Here is a 20,628-nt window from a genome sequence, read left to right on the forward strand (position 1 = left end):
TAGCCCGCAGGACAGCGTCCTTGGGGCGCAGCAGTCTGCGGTTGGCAGATCCTGCCAGCGAGGGTTGGTTAGCGGTGTAAGGAAATATCAAGAGGGAAAAGCACCAAGTAGAGACGAGAGGCTCCTACCTGTAAGGAAGCCCCTCCCCACAGTGCAGAGCTGCACACCTGTGCAGGTGAAAGCGGCAGGTGTTCACGGTGCTTACCGAGCTGACTTCAGCGTATTCTTTAAACTGCCTTGTTTACTCCATTGCAAACATTGTACACATAATAATAATACAAACACATAATTCATCTGCTGTGAACATGGATTATGTGTTTCTATTACTGCAAGCAGAAAAATACACAAAAGAAAAAACCCCACAGCAGTCTCAGCACTCTTGTTTCATATAGAAGTTACTGTTTCCACCAAATTGCTTAGGTCAAGATTAAAATATAAAAGAACATTTCCTCGTTCACTCCCAAGCACTCATTTTATTCAAAGGTAGGAAAGTTTTTTTTTTAAGCTAACACACAAATAAATAGCAACTTAATTTAGTTTCAAAAAAAAAAAAAACCCAACACCACGAAGGTGCTCTGTGCAGCTGGTGGCCCTGTGCCTGCTAGGCTGTATTTGGCCCTGGCCCAGGCCCTCCTCAGTGGGGCCCTGTGGGGCCGGGAGCTGGGGAGAGTGGGCCTGGATGACAGGCTGGTTTCAGAACAGCTGTTTATTAATTTACAGCAGGAAATCAAGCCCTAGGCCGTGAGTGCTGCTTTGTCGGCTCAGCTGCTTGCAGAATGACCTGCAGGGCTGGGTCACCGGGAGACAGCGCCTGGCCCGAGTGGGCAGCCTCACACAGAAAACCCAAATGGGAAATTCCGATTTACAGAACAGGTCAGCAAGGGTTGGATCATTTGCTTTTACTCAAGGCTCTTGGGCTTCTTTCAGCTCTAAAATTTAAGACCCCCTTGGAATTGCCTATGGCCTGTCTGTAGACCAAGCTGTCACTGTTGCTAGGAACCTGAGGGGGTGTTTCCAGCCCATCCCAGAATGTCAAGTCGGGAGAGCACGAGAGTGTGTGTGTGTGTGTGTGTGGTGTGTGCGCCCGTGTGAGAGAGAGAGAGAGAAATGGTGAGGGTGGAAGTCTGGTGCAGGTTTAGTTGTGCAAATAGTTAGCCTTCCTGCTGGGAAGTCAGCCCCTGTGAGCCCAGTGAGGGCCAGCGTGGCGGCAGGAGAGCCCTGGACAGGCCCCAGACTCCGCAGGAAACAGGAGGCTGTGGACGTGGACCGAGGAGGCCAGAGGAACAGGGCAGAGAAGCTGCTGCCTCCAAAGTTTCCACCAAGGGGACAGAATCCAAGCGTTGAGTGGGCCGTCTGGGGAGCAGCCCCTGGCTTCAGCTTGCCTCAGCACTGCCCTGCAGGGACCCTGCAGCCATCCTGGGTCCGAAACACAAAGAAGCCCCGGGGCCTGGTTCCCTTTCCACACCGTCCTGGGGGCAAAGTCGCATCGCCAGCTCTGTCTGGGTGCCTGGCACTGCTTAGTGGCTTCTGCATGTGTCACCTCATTTCTTGCACATGTGGTCTAGGAAGTGAGGGGGCAATTGTTGTCCCCACTGAGGGAAGTCACCAGTTAGTTTCCTTGATGACACAGCTGGGGATGGCACCTGAGCAGGCTATGCCGTGGCCACACGGGGCAGGTGGCTGGGACAGAGGGTCCAACCTGCCCTCCTGGTGCCACCACTGAGGGTCGTAACTGGTGCCCTGAGAGCCGGCAATCACGGTACTACCCCCCACGGTCTTCACCTGTGAAAGTGGGGCTTGAGCGGGTCCCTCAGGGGCTGTTCTACAGCCCACTGTAGGCATAGGGTGAGCCCCAGAACCTTCCTGCCTCTCTCTGCCTTCCACAGACTCCCGCCCAGCCAAGGACGTCCCTCCTGGCCAGCTCACTGGGGAGAGGCGCGGGGTGGGACAAGACAGTGGGGGCAGCCTGGGCTGCTGGGGAGGGCCATGGCGCAACCAGCAAGGCCTAGCAGAGAACAGGGGGGGCCACAAAGCCACCTGCAGCAGGGAGCACTGTAGGGGTTGGTGGCAGCCAACAGGTGGCAGGTTCCAGGTGGCGGCTACAGGAAGGGGCTGGTGCAGGAGGGTGGCTAGAGCCAGAGCGGGCGCCTGTGGAAAACCTGGGGCCAGACTTTGCCCCTGAGGGGCAACAGAGCTGGGGACAGAGGCTGGGGCTTTCAGTCTGTGGTGGTGCGAGAGCCGTAGACTGAACGCAGGGATAAGATAGAGGCAGACGAGGGGTCCTGCAGACTCTGACACTTCCCACCGTGTCTGCCCCGTGAAGGCCCCACCAGGCTGTCGCCTGCAAAGATCGGACACTGCCCTGGGTTGCGGTGGTGTGTGGGAGCACTGAGCACCCCTCCTCCCAGGTGGCCCCGGCAGTGAGGCAGGTACCAGAAGCGGCTTCGTGGTTCCAGGGCTCCGTTCCTGCCCAAAATTAATTCTTCCCTTTCTCTCCCAGGACCATTTTCGGGTACTGTTGATCCCATTGTAAATGAGACAGTGTTCTGAGCCTTCCATAAGGCAAGGACTCAAAGAGTATTTTCTTATTTTAATTAGCTTTATTTGATTTTAAAAAGCCCCATAATATGCCTGGTGCCTGGGGGCCTCATGATGTGAACAAGTTATTCAAATCACTTTCGGCTGAGTTCAGTAGCAGGCCTCCGGCTCCAGGCATTGTGCGGTGACCTTGGTGTTCAGAACATCGACCTGGGACTCCACAGGGTCCCCTCTTCCGGGCCTTCTCCCTGCCCCTTGCCCCCAGCCCCTCTGCCCTGCAGACTCCCAGGGTGGATGGCGCCCCAGGGGCAGTCGTGTATCGGGGGCACACCTGCAACACTGTCCGAGGATGTTCTTCGAGGAGCTTAGCAGGACGCTGCCACTGCCTACCTGCCCATCTGTGCTTCTGGACAGGCAGAGGGGGCTTCGAGCCTGTCCATGGACGGGGAATCGCCCAAGCCACAGCCCTGTTTACTCGGGTGCACTCCTGCCTGACCGAGGCCTTGTGGCCTCAGCCTAGGAGACGCCCATACATCCAAAGGCCCTGGAAGCCTTGGTGGTCCCCTCCTGCTGGGCCACTCTGGGGTCCCCTCCTGCTGCCTCATTCTCTGGAGAACAGATCAGTCTCCCCCTCTGCCTGCCTTTTGGTGGCCACAGTCTTCCTGTCCTGCTGGGCTGGACAAGCGCTGAGGCCCAGCAACCCCACTCCACAGCTGTCCTGTGTTGCTTGTTGGCCAGTTCTTGCTTCTGTAACACAGGCCAGTCGCTGTGCCTGACACCAGGGTCCGGAATGTAGGACATTGGCTTGCCTATAGAGAGCATGGAGTGGGGGAGGGCAGAAACAGACAGGTAAATAAGTCTAATAGAGTGGATCTGAGACACATGCAAGGTCCAGTATTCAGAAGAGACTACTAAACTGACTTCCTGTGGGAGCTGGGAAAGGGAGGAGCTGTTGGAATTGGGTCTTGAAGAATGCATAGGAGTTTGCCCATGGCAGCAGGGACAGGCTTACAACACAGACCAAGGATTTTTATTGGTGTTGTCTCAATGATTATAAATTCTGGTGGGCAGGTGCTGAGTCCCTAGGGAGGATGGTGGTGGTGCTGACCTCCCTGCTCTTGGAGATGTCTGAGATGTTGGGGCCCCCTGCCATGGCCCACATGACACATGCTAAACGTGTTTGTGGCCACTTCTCAGAGAGCTAGAACTTCCAGGGGGACTTCCTGTGACAGATTGGCATCTGGCAAGTGGCTGAGCCACTAGGGAAGGGGAGGAGGCAGAAGTGGCTCTGCAGCTGGCAGCCTGAGCACCAGTGGGGAGATGGCGGGTTGGAGGGCAGCCACCACTGGGAGGAGCCATTTCGGAGTGGTTCTCTAGGGGAAGTGGTGGGTGAAGTGGGCAGATGCCTGGGGTGGGACCTTAAGGGATGTATGCCAGGTGAGGGCAGAGAGGAGGGGGAGAGAGTGGGGGTTGCTGTGACATTAGGGCTTAGAGAACGTCCAGAGCGGCAGCGAGGTGTAGGACAGAAGGGATGAAGAGGCGGGCTGAGGAGCTGGGTGCAGGGAGCGGGGGTCATCTTAGGGGCCGGCTTTCCTGCCCTCTCTCCACCAGCCAGCCACCTTCCCCCTCTGGGGACATCTAAGTTGCCAGGAGTGGAGACCCTGTCCTCTCTTACCGAGGGCACCCTCCACCCCACCTGCAGGCCGCATCACCCCTGGGCCCTTCCTATTGAGTGCCTGCTGGGTGCTGGCGCTGTGCCTGCTGCCTTCCCTGTCACACAGGTGGGCAGCCTAGTGCCCCCACCCCAGATTCATCCATGGCCCCCCAGCAGTGCTGCCTGGCGTCTGCCCGCCTGGCCTCTTGCTCGTCTTGTGCATTTTCCCTGCCCTGGTCCCTGACCATCCCAGGTCAAGGCTGACGGTGCAGGGGCAGCTCCAGAGCCCTCTGCAGAGGAGAGAGGGCTCTCTGACCTGGGGAAGGGAGAAGGGCCCCCTTGGGGCAGTCCTAGTCCTGAGACCTGTCTTTCTGCTGTACAGGCTCTTGGTCCTGTACCTGTCCCAGACGGCAGCTGGGAGCTTGCTCTGCTGGTGGGAGGGGTACTCCTGTCTCCTCCCTGCTCTGGGGACGGGCTCACCCACAACAGGCACCGCGCTTCCATCATCAGCTCACCGTAGACGTCCAGTCTGGCTGTGTGGACTTCCACCGAGGAGCAGCCCCGAGCTGTGAGGGCGAGTCTCCGTACAGGAAGGCTGGGACTCCCCGCTCCCTTCAGGGCTTGGCCCAGGACTCAGCGTGGAGGCTGCCAAGCCAGCGCTGTGGCCACCGTGCTCTCTGGGGGTCAGAGCATGACAGATGGCAGGGCAGGACCCTTTGGGGAAGCTCTCACCTCTCCCGAGCAGGAAGCAAATGTGAGCCTGAGCAGTGGGCCAGGTTGGCTCGGCAGACAGCCTCGCTGTGCCACGGGCGGCTGTCCTGCTCTGCTGCGTGGACGGGAGGACTGAGGCTCAGAGCTGCGTCATCCATCCAGCCAGGAGGTGACGGGCAAGGATTGAAGCCAGCCCAGGCAGGAAGCCCTTGCCGCTCTGTCTCCCAAGCCAGTGTCACGTGTTAAAACAGTAATGCTTTCTTTACAATTTTCTTAAAATAAAAAAGAATATTTTGAGAACATAACCAATATACATAGTGAAAAAGTCAAACAGAACAAGAGGACGCTGCGTGGACGACGCACACCTGTCCCTCAGCCCGCAGCCACCCCCGGGCAGCTCTGTCCCCGTTCACAGGTTGACCCCGAAAACCGAAGATGCAGCTCAGTGAGTGGCCTGAGCAGTCACTGATCGTAACCTGAGTCATTGAGAAACTGTCCAATTAGATTTCATGTAGTTATTTTTTTCCAAGGAATGGAATTGTACATTTTTTACAAAGATTTATCTCCAAGAAGGATTGCAGGAGAAACGAGTTCACTGTTTGAGACGCTGCTTTTCCATCGAGCAGAGCCCTTGGCTTGGGCACTCTGCGGGTTTCTCAGGGGAAGGCTCTGAGGGGAGGCCTGTTCCTGTAGGCAAGAAGCCCCAGGCACTTTGGGGTGCAGAGGTGGAGGCGGGCCGTGTGCTCAGGGTTCGCACTGTGGGTGCTCCTCGGGTCATGGGCTTCCTCCCTGTCCCCGTCTCCGCCGTCGGGCTGAGGGGCTCCTCTCTCCCTCCTGTCTGGACTCACACCCTTCCTGCGACATTTCCTGCCCCGGCCCCTTGCCTCACATGTGCTGGGTTTAATGTTCTTAGAAAATGTTCTGAAATGAATGGTGGAGACAAGTCAGACGAGGCAGGGCCCTCCAGATGGGAAGCAGCCTCCCTCCCCTCCTGCCACCTGTCCTCTTCCAGGAGCACACGGGCTCCTCTCTTTTGTGGTTCCTGGTCTCTGGGTGGCTCTGGCTTTCTTGGGGCTCTCTGCTGGCTGAGGAAGGAGCTCTTCTGCAGGTCAGGGTTTGTGGGTGACGTTCAGGGCCTCGTCGACGGCCTGGGTAACTGAACCTACATTCCCAGACTCCGATTCCTTCCTGGGTCTCTTGGGCTCTGGACCATGGTTTGTGCTGGCCAGTGCCCTCTGCCCCTGCCATGCCCACGCCATTCTCAGAAGCGCTGACACCTCCAGGCTGTTGGTGTGTTCATGTCCCTTCGGTCCCCCACTCTGGGTCTCCACGGGTTCTGCTGTAACACTCTGACAATGGAGGATCTTGGGGACCCTCTCCTCTAGCTTTGCAGTTTAATGATGTGATGTTTCTCCCTCCCTACAAAACCCTCAGCGGGTCCCCATGTCTGTTGCACCAAATCCCCGTGTGTCCTCCCCCTGGAGCTGGGCCTCCCAGACAAGTGCAGCTCTATTACCCTCTGGGGAGAACGCTGGAGGGTCTCATGGACTTGGTAGACAGCACCTGAGTGTGTGTGCTGACAGGTGCTGGGTTGGGCTCTCAGTCCTGCCAACTCACGAGGATGCGGGCCCAGGGGTCACACAGGAGCTGGGGGGCACCGCGGCCTCCCTCCTGGAACGGGGCTGATCTCCTGCCCCACAGGCTGTGCCATGGGCAGGGCTCTGCCAACTGTTGGGAAGCCAGCCCCGTCCTGCTAGTGCCTAGTGGGCCGGCCGAGAGCTCTGGGAGGGGCACCCCTTCCTTGCACAGATCTCTGAATCACTGGCTGCCTGTCCGAGGCCTGGCTGGTGGCTGGATGCTGGGTGTTTTGGGGGAGATTAATCAGCTTTCTCTCTTTTTCCTTGTCTGTCTCTGTCTCTGTCTCTCGCTCTCCCGTTTTCCTCCTCAGGGGGGCTTTCTCTGTGGTCCGACGCTGTGTGAAGCTCTGCACCGGCCATGAGTATGCAGCCAAGATCATCAACACCAAGAAGCTGTCGGCCAGAGGTAGGGCGTGGGGAGTGTCCTGCGCGGCTGCAGTCGGGCTGCGCGGGGACTGGGTAGGACAGGTCCTGCAGACCATGCCTGGGGCCCTCCCAGGCTCCGCCGGTGCCTGGCCTGCCTGGACTGTGGCTCCATGCACAGAGGGAGCGGGGTTTGTGGAGCGGAGGCTGCAGGAGTGTTGGGCACTTGAAGGCACCTCTGGCCTAGTGGGGCCGGGGTCTGGCGGGAGGTGAGTGACCCTCAGACCCAGGAATGCACCTTTGCTTCTGGTTTGGGTGTTCAGAGAGCCCGTGCTTCCCGAGTCTGCTGGGGTATCTGCCCCTAGAACTGGAAGGGGAGAGGGGAAAGGGCGCTAGGCTGCTTTGGTGGTCAGGAAATGTCATCTGGCCCGAGAACTGTGGTCTGGAGGAGAACTCAGTGACTCAAAGGCTTCGGGTGACCAAGCCATGCTGGGTCAGTCTCCTCATTGAGCTCTATGACCATGAGGGGCTGTGGGAGGATGACACTGCGGAGGGCTCGGCGGGGACACCAAGGAGTGAGGCCTGGAGAGGTACAAGTTCTCAACTGTCCCCCACACAGGGGGCCCTGGGAGCCCGGGTATCCCCTCAGCCCTGCGATTCTGCACAGGCTAGATGTGGGCCACCTGTTGTTGGTCAGCTGTGCTAGCCTCCCCTGGGCCTGGCTCGTGGTGAGGTGGGTGGGCTGGGGCTGTGTTTTGGGGCCTGGGGCAGCAAGCTTGTGTTTTCTTTGTCAAGACACAGAACTGGTCTGGAGCCAGTGGTGCTCAGGGTGCCCAGGCACCTGTGCCTGTAGTCAGTGTCTGTGGGTCTCCAGGGGACGTTCCTGAGGCCTGGACACTCCCTGCCTATCACAGGGCACTACAAAGAGGAGATCTGTGAAGCAAAGCAGGCTTTGGGTGCGTGCGAGCAAGCATGTACACTGTGTGTCTGCATGCACGTGTGTGCAGGAGTGTCTTTGTGAGGTGTGTGGCTGTGTGAGGTATGTGGCTGTATGTGCTCATGTATGTGTGTCCTCTGATCAAGCTTCCAGAATGGGGCCATCTGGCCCTTGGGCAGCAGGGCTGTGACCAGCCCAGGATGAGCAGGGAGGCTGAGAGGTCCTCCTAGTTCCTGCTTGGGAAGATGCTTCAGGTATCCGAGAGCCTGGAGTGAGACAGGTGGGGTCCTAGAGGTGGCCCCTGCCCAGGAGGGCGGTGGGCAAAGACGAGGGCCTTGTGCTCTGAGGGTCGACTTGGATGAACTCTGGGACGTTCGGCCAACCAGGTGGGAGAAGGAGGGAGAGACCAGGATTTCAGGCTTGTCTCAGGAGAGGTGTCTAGGAAGGCCCTATGGACCAAGCCATGAGGGGAGGGCAAGAAGGAACACCAGCCTGAGCGTGTCACATGGGTGGGACCAAGGCCAGTTGGGGTGCTGGGGGGAGAGGGGTCTGGCTGGGGTTCTGGGGTCTCTGCTGAGCACACGGACCTTAGAGTAGCCTCTTGCTCTCTGCCCAGCCTGTGCCTCTGGGAGTCATGGGTCAGTGTGTTCGTCTGCAGTGGCCGAGCTGTTCCCATGGCTGCCCAGGGGCTAGTGCTGGCCTGAACTTGAGTACGGGGTGGACAAGTGTGGGCCGTGCAGCCTGTCATATGCCTCGCCCCAGGGTGCAGCTCTTGCGTTCTGTGGCTGCCATGTCATGGATGAGGACCCATGCACGTCCAGTGGCCTCACTGACCCCCAAGCCCTGGCGCTGCTAGCATAGCCCTCTCTCCCAGGCCCAGAACTGAGACCTGCAGGGTCGCTGGGCCAGGCCCGGACTCCGCGCTGCACTGTGGTAATACCGTGCTGATACCGGCTTGCTGTCCACACTGCACTGGAACCTGGGAAGCTTCCGTGTTCCCTGACATCCGGTGGTTGGCACTGCCGGTGACACAGGTGTGAAGTGTTCTGGAGGATGTCGTGCGCTGCACAGGTGGGGTCTGTGGGGCAGGAAGAACGTGAGCTTCACGTGCCTTGGAGCCTGCTAGGCATCCCCTCACCCCTCTTCTGGAGTTAGTGGTTGTTGTTCCCTCGTCCCTCTGTCGTTTGGCCACACGGGTGTTTCATCCACTTGTGTCTGAGCCTGAAGGTGGAGCGGCACTGCCAGTGTGACCTGCCTTGTGTGCAGGGTGACGTTCTGGGTGTGTCCCTGTGGCGGATGCGTTCCCGCTGCTGTGTGGTGTTCTGCTGGGCGAAGCCTCCGTGCTAGCTTCTGACATGTTAGCACCAACCCCGGCACATGGGACGCACTCGGTTCAATGAGTGAGTGAACTCAGTTTGGCAAAAATGTTGCTTGCCAGTCACTTTAATGTTTAAAGAGTCTGTCCAAATATATTAGCCTATGAAACCAGAATCCATAAATGGCTTGTGGCCCCTCCTGCTTTTCTGGCTGTCCCTAAGGACATCAGCCACCCCTGACCCACCTTGGTCCTCAGCAGGGGCTTCTGGAAGGCTTGTCCCCCAGATCGCAGCCCTGACACTCACTTCCTGAGGAGGTACGTGTGAGGCCGGCACCCTGCCCAGACCCCTGCCCAGCTGGTGGGTGTCTGCATGCTGTGTGGCCTCAGAGAACCACCCATGGGCCCCTTTGTCCATAGATGAAGCCACTTGGGCTCTCCCTCCCACCCTGGACACTGTGCCCATGCCAGCAGGCCCGCCGGGCAGCTCTGTGCTGCTGGCCTCTCCTCCGGAGTCGCTTTATCCCTGCCGGCTTCTCCTCGCCCAAGGACCATGCTTCCTGGCCTCTCCGCACACTTGGTCTCATTCCTCGCTTGTGCAAGGCCACGGGAAGAGGCAGGGGAGAGAAGGCCCACCTCAGATATGCCCTAGACATGGCCCCTTACTCATCCAACAGGTTTTTGCTGAGGACACGTGATGAGCAAATATGTCCTAAAATATGCAGCTACAACTCCATGTGCTGGGCAGGGGCCTGGGGAGGGGGATCCTTGGGAGGTTGGCGAAAGTCACCCCAAAAGTTGCATTAGATGGGTCTTGAAGGATGAGTAGGAGTTTGTTAGGCTCAAACAGAAAACCACCTGGGTATGTATCTTTGGAATGACATTGCTCCTCTAAATTAATCTCACACCCCATTTTTTTATATCCTCGAAGTGCTCTCCCTTCAGGAGAATTTGGGGTGGTGGCAATCTGAAATTCCGGCCATGTCTGCCATTACCACCTGTCAGGTGGCCCACATGCTGCCTGTGCCACGTCCTCCTTTCACCCTCTGGGGGTCACAGTGGCTGAGCCCTGGGAGACCCCCTGAGCTGCCTTGTGTTTCAGTGAATGCCTTGGGGCTCATCACAGACCCTGCTCCCTCAGGCCCCACACCTGGCCTCAGTTTCCTCCATGCCACCTTCTGCTGGCAGGATCACGGCCAGGTGCTGCTCCTGGGGGGCTGCCACCCCCGCCTGCCTCGCTGTACACAGACCCTCCACCCAGGGCCACCACACTGGCCAGCCCTCACATTTTTGGGGGCATTTTCTTTCCTGTTTAACTTTTTATTATGGAAAATTTCAAACGTTCCCAAATACAGAGACAATGATAGAACGAACCTCAACTTCAGCAGTTATCAGCTCTCGGCCGGTCCCGTTCCGTCTGTGCCGCAGACTGCGGGCTGTTTACCGTTCTGTCCATAAATGTTTCAGCGTGGATCCCTGACAGAAAAGGATTCTAAAAACATAGGCGCAGGAGTTACCATACCGAAAGAAACTGGCAGTAATTCCTTGACATTATCAAATATGCAGCCGTGTTTGTGTTTCTGATGGTTCAGAGATTTCCTCAGAACTGAATTGAAACCACATGATTAGGTCGTCTGCCCTCGGTGCTTGATCCCTGCTCCTGGGCAGTGTCCCTGCGTGTGTGGGGCCTGGAAGCTGTTCGTCACAGCCCAGAGGCACAGCCAGAGACCACTGCGGGACCTCAGGCCTCAAAACTCTTGGGGAGGGAGCCGCCCTGCCTACCCTGGCTTACAGGACAGCTTGTCCCCTTGGGGTCGGAACCTGGGGCTCCAGGAAATGACCCAGAACTGGCCTTGCCTTGACTGCTATGGCCTTTCCCTTTGCCTTGGTTTCCCCTTCTACTGCCCCAGCCTGCCTCATGGTGACAGTACTGGACAGTCTGGGGACACCACGGAGGGAAGGCACCTGGCACTTCCTTCCCAGCCCTTTCAGCTGACAGAATCTTGCATTCACCGCCCACCTTGGTCTGGGGGCTCCGTCCTGTGCCTCTGCTGCCTTGGACCCCCCACGCCTGATTTCCTCTGACCCTCCCCAGACCCTCTGGGCTTTCTTGACTGAGGGGCCGGCGCAGGAGGTGAGGGAGAGCGTCTGGACCGGCTCTCAGAGCCCCACCGTGGGCACCTCACCTCCGGGTGAATGCCCAGCTCTGGCCCTGACTGCCCAGCTGTCTGACCTTGGCCGGGTTTCTAACCTCGGTTTCCCCAGCTGTAAAATGGGGATAAAAGTAGTGTTTCCCTCAGAGGGACACTGCGAGGGCTGGAGGTGGGAGGTGCTTAGGGAGAGACTGGCACTCCCGGGCTGCAGAATGTGGCCATGTCCACAGGGCCGTGGGCCTCTCCACCTTGCTGCCTCCCTTCCTGGCCAGACAGCTGCGACCCGCCTGGACACCCCTGCAGCTTTCTGGTGCCCTCCGTCCTGCCCAGCCTGTGAGCCTCAGGGCCCCCTGCCCCATGAAGCTGACGCGGATCCTCCCACCAGCAACCGGCCACCCACTTGGAACTCCCTAGGCCGTCAGTGGCCCATGGCTATTTCTCAGCTGACCACGTGCTCCTTGGGGGCAGATGCAGCTGGTGCATCTGGTGGCCTCCCAGCTCCCTGCCCAGAGCCAGTGAACACATGGGGGAAGCGCCCCCTCCTGTCTGGCCTGCTTTCTCCCTCCCTGACAGTGAGGTGGGGCTGCTCTGCAGCGGCCTCCCCGCTATTATTCTGGGGGGTGGGGAGAAGGCCTGGAGGGGCGCTCTAGAAGCCTGCCCCCACCCCCAGCTGCATTTCCCCCTTTACTTGAGGCCAGCGCCAGTGTGGGGGCCTCACCTGCTCCTCGGGCATTGGCTCCTCAGGCATCCCCACCCCATACACAGCCAGAAGCGCTGTGTCCCCACGCCCACTGCCTGTCCAGAGCTGTCCAGGGCCGAGGCCTGGTGACAAGAACTGTCAGGTAGCATGTGGCTGCAGAGAGAAAGGATCTGGCACCGGACACAGGAAAGCTCAGGCCGCCCAGCAACCGACCACCAGGATGCTGCAAATTGCACCAGTTCACACCAAAGGCTGTAGCAGTTAGATTTTTTTAATTTAATACCTAATTAGAGGATTGTGAGTCTGTGAATGTACTGAATATTTAGAGATTATTAAACTACTGTTAACAAAGGCAGTTAGTGGAAATTTTTTTTTTTTTTGAGACAGAGTCTTGCTAGAGTACAGTGGCGTCATCATAGCTCACAGCAACCTCAAACTCCTGAGCTCAAGGGATCCTCCTGCCTCAGCCTCCCAAGTAGCTGGGACTACAGGGTCGGCACCACGATGTCTGGCTCATTTTTCTATGTTTAGTACAGACCGGGTCTTGCTCTTGCTCAGGCTGGTCTCGAACTCCTGAGCTCAAGCGATCCTCCCGCCTTGGCCTCCCGGAGTGCTAGGATTACAGGCGTGAGCCACCGAGACTCCCCAGTTAGAGGAAAGTTAATTGCCTGGGGGTAAAGAGATTATTAGGCACACAAGTCTTAAACATTTCTAGTTGTTCTAGTCTGTCCCCACAGCTTACTGTCGACACTGAATGGCTGTCCTTTTGGGGGCGCTTTTGTTGTGTCTTTGTTGGACGCCCCCTGTATGGAAGTGAGCGGCTGTGGGAGCAGGGGCGGGGTGACCGTGGTTAGTGGCCCACACAGGGGAGGTCAGGCTGGGGGACCTTGCCCTGGAACAAGCCTCAAGCTCGGGCGGGGCTTGTGTGTGCCCTGACGCCAGCTGCACTCACCTCTGCATCTTCACACCCTCCAAGGTCAGTGTGGGCTCCCAGTTTACAGAGGGGGAAACTGAGTCCTGTGGAAGCTGAAAGATGCTCTGGGTCCCACAGATGGGAGTTCTCAGAGCCTGGATGTAGGGAGCTCTAGGTTTCACCCAGCTGGGGTGGGCTGAGGGTTGGGCCAGCGTGGGGCTCCCAGGTGGGGCTCACCTCACGGGTGAGGGGGTCACTCACCTCTCAGGTGTGGGGCTCACTTCACAAGTGGGTGGTCTTGACCTACCCTCAGCTCCCTCTCCAGGGCACCTGGCCTCCCCAGGGCCTGTCTTGGGGGGCAACCCCTGCCCAAAGGTGTGATGGGGAGGGCCTATCTGGATGTCTTTGGGGTCTCTGGGGCTGGGCCTGCACCCAGCATGGAGAAAGCGGCTGAGGGGAGGCCTGCACCCCTAGCCTGGAACCTGCCTGGGCCCCTTGGTGCAGCAGGCCCACTGGGGGGCTTGCATCTCAGGGCTACTGTGCTTTATGTGGGCACCCCATGACCCACAGCCAGGAAAGTGACCCCTACTCGCGGATAATTGTTGGCAGTACCTGTGGAACTGGATTAATAGAGGACAAGGCATGCACCGCATTGCAGGGGCAGCTGAGAACATGCCTGTATCAGCACCTTCCCCTTCTCAGCCTGGGGACCCTCCCCGCCCACCCCTGGCCTGGAGACCCCCTCCCTTCCCCAGCCTGGGGAACACCTTCCCTCCCCAGTTGAGCACTCCCTCCCCTCCCTTTTCCCTGTCTTCCCTGCCCCCCCACCCCTAGCTCAGTGACCTCCTTCCCTCCCCTCCGCTCTCCTCCCCTCCCTTCCTTGGGTGGCTTCCAGCCAGAAGGAACAGCTTTAGAGCTTGGACCCCCAACCAACTCTGTTCACCTCCACCCTCCAGGTTGTTCCCTAGGGACTTGGAAGGTGGGCAGGAGTGGGGGGGTCCCTCCCCCTGGGAACTGCCCCTCCCAGCCCTAGGGTCCACCTCTGACAGGATGGTGACCGGTCCCTGCCAGGTTCTGTTGCCAGGACTCGGGTTTTAGGGAGGGGCCCTGCCTGCAGGTGCAGAGGGAGTCGAGGGCCAGGTAGGGACACCGCATTCCCATCCCCTGGGGGGGACCACCAAGGAGTGATGAGGAAACCAGGCTGGGGCTGCCAGATTTAACAATTCCAATTGATTTTCAGATAAATAGTAAAGAAGTTTAAGACATATTTATACTAAAAATTATTCATCGTTCATCTGAAATTGGGACATAATTATACTAAAAAAAAAATTGTCCTTTGTCCGAAATTCAGTTGTAGCTGGGCATCCTGTGTTTTATCTGGCGGTGCTGCACAAGGTGGCTGAGAGAGCAGGGTTTGTTGGTTCATAAACCGAAAGGGCTTAGTCAAAGTCTCCTAGCCTGGCAGTGTGGAGCGTCCTGGTTCTCGGGGGGCCTCACCTGCGAGGTGTGGGGGTGGCTCCGTGGCACCTGCTCGCTGGCTCCGGGGCGTGGCCCCGTGTGGAAGCTGAGTCCCAGGGGCTGTGGGGCCCCCTGGCCTGAGTGCAGCGCCAGGTTCCCGAGCCCCCTGAGCTGCATGCGGGAGCAGTGCCCACCCCATTGGCACATGGAGGGCCGAGCGCTAGGGAGGAGTCCCTGGGCGGGGGCGGGGTGGGAAGAGGAGTGGCTATCAGGGAGGACGCCTCTGTGAAAACTTGAGGTCCTTCATGGGCCAGTCCTGTCTAGAAGGGGGCACTTCGGGGTTTCCAGGGGGGCCCCCTGACCTTCTTGCACGGCTGGGGGCTGGGGTTGAACCGCGTGAGCTTGCCAGTGGCAGAAAAGGCTCCTCACAGAGGGAGGAGGTGGGAGCTGGGGGCTGGGTTCTGGGTCATGGTGGCCTGTCCCCCTCCCTGCCTCAGTTCCCTTTTCTGTAAAATGGGTGGAAGATTAGCCCCAATGCTACCTGGCTCTTCCGACACTCATTTTTCCCAAATCTGGAGGGGTCCTAACTGCCACGCTCTGCCTGCCCCAGGAGGTGAACGAGGGTCAGAGGGGCTGGCCGAACCCAAAGCCTGGGGGCCCAAGGTTTGAGGACCTGATTCTGCCAGTGTGGGCACAGCCCCCACCGGCCCTGCCTGCTCACTGGGGTGAACGCACAGGCCCTCAGGACCACCGGGATAGGAAGGGCAAGTGCCGAGGTGTGGGGCTGAGGCTGGGGACAGGTCTTGGGGCTGGTGGTGCTTTGACCTCTGCCATGCTGGTGAGGCTGGTGGTGGAAAAGTCTGGAACTGGACACCAAGGACGAAGCCCGAGTGAGGAACAGCTACAGGGAGGACTGACAGTGCCAGGGGCCCTGGGTGAACCTCTCCCCTGCAAGAAGCCACTGTCCTCTGTCCCCAGGGCCACAGGTGCTCACAGGGTCATGATGTTTCCAATGTCTGCATGTCGACTGGGGGAGCCCCGATCCCAGCTCCGGGGTGGTGATTAGTGCTACCAACTGGGATCCTCTGATTGGACGCTAAAGACCCAACAGGCCCGAGCCAGACAATTGGGCTAAAAATCCATCAGCTGAGTCATCTCCCACGAAGGGGGAGGCTGAGGTGAAGGCAGAACCCAGGGCCACGGCTTCCCTCCCCCAACCCTGTGGGAGTCGAGAGATGGGGCGCTGGTGGTGTGTGGGCTGCAGCAGTGGCTGGTGTGAGCTCAGGCTGTCCCATGCAGCAGGGACCTTCTGGCTGCGTGGCTGTGACGGGGGCTCAGGCCTGGGCCTTTCTGGACTCTAGCACCATAGAAGGTCATGGAGGGTTTAGTGACTTTAGCAGGAGGGTTAGCAAGGAGAACAGCGGGTGAAGGGTGAAGGTCTGAAGCCTCCCCTGCCGTCAGAGGGCAGGGGTGTGAGGATGCTCACATCTGGTGGCATTCTGGAAAGGGCCAGTTGGTAAGTGTGCTGGGCTGCTGGCCACAGGGCCTCTGTTGCATGGCCTTCTCTGTTGTTTTTCCTCCATCCCTGTGAAAACGTGGAAGTGCTTTCTCCGGGCCATGCTCCCTGGCCTCAGGCTGCGGGTTGGGTGGGGCCCCAGGCATCCAGTCAGGGGTGCATGGGAACATCCAGCCAGCTGTCGGGTCTCTGGAAAGGACAAGAAGAACGTGGTGGGCAGGGTAGGAGGCAGAGGAGGAGGTTGGGCATAAGGCCACAGTGGTCAGGAGCTGTAGTCAGGGGTGTGGCCCTGGAGGGAGCCCCACATGGCCAGTGCCTGGCCTTGTGGAGTCCGGGCCTTGTCTTTGAGAGTAGGACCCTGGCAAGCTGTGTCCTGCACCCTCAGGGATCTGGCCCGAGCCCGGAAAGCATGCAGTTCATGCTCGATGCCATGAGCGTGTTCAGGGCCACAGTGCTGAGTCAACCGCACAGAGCCGCAGTGACCCCTCTGGCCCCGGAGGAAGCCATGGTGTGTCTGTGGAGAGGTGGGCTCTGCTGGGGCCTGTGTGCCCCAGGTGGCGGACGTAATGCACCAGGGCTAGAAGAGGACACAGCCACTAGCTCCTCCTGTCACCGTGCCCTGCTGCTCTAGAGAGCGTAGTATCCCCACTTTATAGTTGGCAAAACTGAGGACTCAAGAGTACAGTCACCTTTGTTTAAATCACCCCCTGTGCATGCCGTTTGTGAGGGTGGGAGTCCTGCCCAAAGGTTACGGGGATGACAGAACACACAACACCGTGGAAATGCTCACAAACACTCAGGGCCCAGGGAGGAGGACTCTGCCCTCGGAACGGAGTGAACAGCAGGGGCCGGGGGAGGCAGGCTCTGTAGTAACAAGAGGGTGCGGCGGCCTCTGGTTCCCACCAGAGGAAGTTTTGGCTGGCTTGAATAGTTCCGTGGGTTGGCAGAAAACTGCAACGTGCTACTCAGGGATGAGCAGGAGCCGTGCCCGGCCCCTGCAGTGAGGAGGCCTGCCTGGCAGGGGCTTAGCCACGGGACCAGGGTACCTGCAGTGAGTCCACTCAGGGCCTTCCTGGTTTCACTGCATGTCAAGGTAACGCATAATATTGGCCTTAATTTTAGGCTTTACCCACAGCCCTGCTTGGCATGATGGAGTGGGAATTCCAAGCCATGTCTCTGTTTCAAAGCTGCGATGCCCCCACGTGGTAGAGGATGGCTCTAGGGACCTCCCACAGTGTTGCCCCCGTCCCTCCCCAGGCCCCCGGAATGGTGGGACTCATCCCCGTGGGGTTGGCAAACAGCTCTGAGGCCCCCGGCTGTGCCATGGGTGACATGTGTGCAGAGGGGCAGGATGCTCCAACACGAGTTGCCAGGGTCCCCGTGAGCCCTGACAGTGAGGTGGCAGGCAGCTGCAGGACACGCACACAGATGCCTCTTGCGGGGCGGTGTAGCTGCTGGCTGATGCTGGCGGGTTAATTGCTGGTTGCTGTGTTGCCTTTTTAAAATGAAACATGCACAGAAAGCCACAGCGAGAGCCGCCTCTTTGCACCTTCATAGCGGGGCTCAGCCTGATTGGGCTTCCTCGGGGACCCTGGTGCACGTGCCCCTCCACTGCCCCAGGCCCTGCGACACCACCTGGATACCCTCAGAGGATGCTGACCTGGGCCCCAGGTTTCAGAGCCAGGGCGGTACTGGCTTCAGATCTACTATTTGGGTGTCAGCCGCCCAGCCGCCATGCCCACCTGAGGTCCCCAGAGGGAGGGCAGGCTCAGGTCAGACACGGGGGAAGTGGCGCCTGCTCCTCCCCACTGGGGATTGGACTCTGGCAGCCTCTGAAGTCTCACAGCAAAGAGGAGGAGGAGGTGGCGGTGGCTTCCCAAAGTGCAGCCCACTCCTGAGGCGTAGGCCTTCTCCTCTGACGGGGTCCAGCTCCACTTCTACCCAGCCTCCCTGCGCCCCTGCCCCCGTCTGGAAGTTGGGGGGACATAATAGCAGCCCTGCCTCACGGTGCTGTGAGCGGCCCACAGGCCTGCCCAGAGCTGGGGATCAGCAGACAGAAGCCATTCCTCTGGGCGGACTCGCAGGGCTCTTCGTTCATTCTCAAGAAGCAATTTTCGTTTTAGGAGTAATGGCTAGGATCTGCCCACCACCTTCTTTTGGACCCTAAACTGGCCTGCACCCCAAGACTGGATGAGCAGGCCTTGCAGCGTGGCCCCAAGCTGACTCTGGAGTCCAGGCTGGTTTTATCCCTCGTTGCCCAGGCCGGAGGGCCAGAGGAGAGGGGCTGCCGGAAGCCTTTGCTTGGAAGCCATCCCTCTCCCCCCGACTGCCTGCCAAGGTCAGAGCCACCGGGGGACTGGCCAGCAGCCGAGGTTGCCAAGTGCCGGCACTGAGACCTGAACTCTGCCCGATGTCCCTGCCCCTGCCCCAAGGCCAATCCACCCTCCTCCTGGGACGCCGAGGGCCGTCGCCACGTCTGCATGCTTGCCAGGGCAAAGCCAAAAGGAGGGAAAGGCCAAATTCCACCAGCTTGGTGTGGAGGCCCAGGATGTCCTATTGGGGTATGGCCCGGTGCTCAGTGCCACAAGGGCTGACCGCCTGGCTCCTGAGGGCGCTCTGCCCCTTAGGAGCGTGAAAGCGTAGACAAGTTTAAGCTCGCAGTGAACTGGGACACCCGGGTTAAACGTGTTGGTACCAGGCAGTGCTCGGGCTGTGCCTGGCTGGGGTGTGGTGTGGACGTTGGTGAGCCTTCTAAGATTCTAGAAAGCTCTCTCATGCCGTCTGATGGTGCAGGAGGCTAAGACAGTGCAGGTCGCCTGAGTCTTGCCCGCGGGATGAAGGTGCAGGGAGTGGGGCCTCGACCCCGCCGGAGTCTGGAGCATCAGACAGACGTGTGCCCAGCCTCCTCCTGGCATCCGAGCCTGACAATTCCAGAGGCCCTGGAGCCAGCGTGGGGGCAAGAGGAGCCTCCCCTCCTGCCCCTTCTCTCCCCCAGCCCCGATGCCCCACAGTGTCCTCCCGGGGGTGACAGCACTGCTGTTTCTCCTGGCAGCTGGCGGGGGGCCTGGCACCCACCCACGCCCTCCTGTCCCTCTCCCAGGCTCCTGCTCACCACCCCAGCCCCTCCCCGCTGTGAGTCACCCACTGCTAGGGAGTAGGGCGCCAGGGAGGGTGGAGGATGGCCTTGGGGGCCTGGGTGGGCAGAGGAGCCTCCGCTGGCCTAATCCCGGGCTCCCTCTTGGTGCTCCAGAGAGGAAGGGCGATGACGCGGAGCGAGCAGCAGAGATTTATTGAACAACGCGACCCCGACTCGCCCTGCAGGCCTGCTGTGCCAGACCCTCCTCCCACGGGGTGCACTGGCCGTACCATCGCCTCCAGTGCCATGCACATGGGACACGGGGGTCCCCGGAGCCATGCACGGGGCGTCTTTGCAGTGTTGAAGGGAAGCTGCCCCTGCTGCCCCCTGGGCCCCCAGCCTGGGCCTTTCAGACCCAGCAGCTTTGAACTCCCGTCTGGGCCCCAGTTTCCTCATTTCTGGCTCACACCTCACTCTGCAGTGCACAGGCCGGCGTCAGTGTCCCCCCGCCTCTGCCAGCTGCTCCTTTCCCACCGCCCTCCACGAGCTCAGGGGACCCCACCTAAGCATGACCCTGCAGGGATCCACGGCGCCCAAGTGGGGAGGAGCTGCTTTGCAGTCTCTCTCCTGCCACTCCTGGTCTCTCAGGGCGTTTTTGGAATTAAATGGGTTAATGCCTGTAATGCGCAGAACAGATGGCACCTGGCATGTGGCAGGTGCTCCAGCATGGGTCACGTGGCGTGTGCCTGTGTCCCAGCACCATCTCCTCCTGCGCTTGGCCATGGGCACCTTGGGGCAGCTCCTGCCCTGTAACCTTCACACTGGTGGGTGCCAACCACCAGCCCACCAGCACAGTGACAACCCAGAGGAGCCCCACTCCTATCACTGCTGTCACCAGCTCCTTGCAGCCTAGGGTCTGTCTCCCCAAGGAGCCTCAGGGCCTCAATCAGTGCTGGGTTTTTCGGTAAGAGAAGGAAGATGGAGAGCAGAAGGTCCGAGGAGCCTTCCCTTGATGGGTGGGGTTCCCTGGAGGTTGAGAGGGGCTTGGCCTGTCCCCACTCCCCTTGCCGACCCCTGGGAGCACCACACCAAGGCTTCCGAAAGGGGCCTGGGAATGGCCATCCTTGGGGGGCTCTGTGGTCCCCGCTCCTGAAAGGCTTGAGCGTTGGTTGGTGTGCTGTCCAGGCGGACATAGCCAGGTATTGTCCTTCCCCACAAGCACGAGTGCTTTGCTTTGCCTTGATCAGGCTTCTGCAGGTCAGGGACTCACACTGGTAGGGGTCTCACTGTGGTTTGGAGAAGGCTGTGGGGCGAGGGAGGAGGGGAGCTTTGGCCCCCCGGCCCTTGTGAGCCCTCCTCGTGCTGGCGTGGGGCTGTCTCCCCTCCCCTGTACGGCCAGCATCTGCAGGAAGTAAATAGCGGCTTCTGCAGTGAGCAGAGGCAGACACCGCCCACCAGCCCAGAGAGCAGCAGGGGACACAGACCAAGTGGCATCCTCCCAGAAGCCCCTGCGCTTCAGAGAGAGGCCTTGGCTTCAAGTCCTAGCTCAGCTGTCCGCCCAGCCTGTGCTCTGGGGGCGGCTTCGGCGTCCTCGGGTGTGCTCTGGGGCTGTCGATGAGCCTGCAGGAGATTAGCCCAACGTGGGCGTGCCAGGCTC

The 20,628-nt window shown here is 59.5% G+C and overlaps 1 protein-coding gene across 10 annotated transcripts in view; it reads left to right on the forward strand.

The window, feature by feature from the left end:
- Positions 1–20,628, forward strand: part of CAMK2B (calcium/calmodulin-dependent protein kinase II beta) — a 101,995-nt gene that overhangs the window by 33,352 nt on the left and 48,015 nt on the right. For all 10 annotated transcript variants that reach the window (XM_012646957.1, XM_012646961.1, XM_012646956.1 and 7 more), the window contains exon 2: positions 6,852–6,946. In XM_012646957.1, coding sequence (XP_012502411.1) covers positions 6,852–6,946 — 95 coding nt within the window. The remainder of the gene's footprint in view (positions 1–6,851; positions 6,947–20,628) is intronic.

This window comes from Propithecus coquereli, unplaced genomic scaffold, assembly GCF_000956105.1.
Source record: "Propithecus coquereli isolate 6110/MARCELLA unplaced genomic scaffold, Pcoq_1.0 Scaffold252, whole genome shotgun sequence".
NCBI classification, from domain to species: Eukaryota; Metazoa; Chordata; class Mammalia; order Primates; family Indriidae; genus Propithecus; species Propithecus coquereli.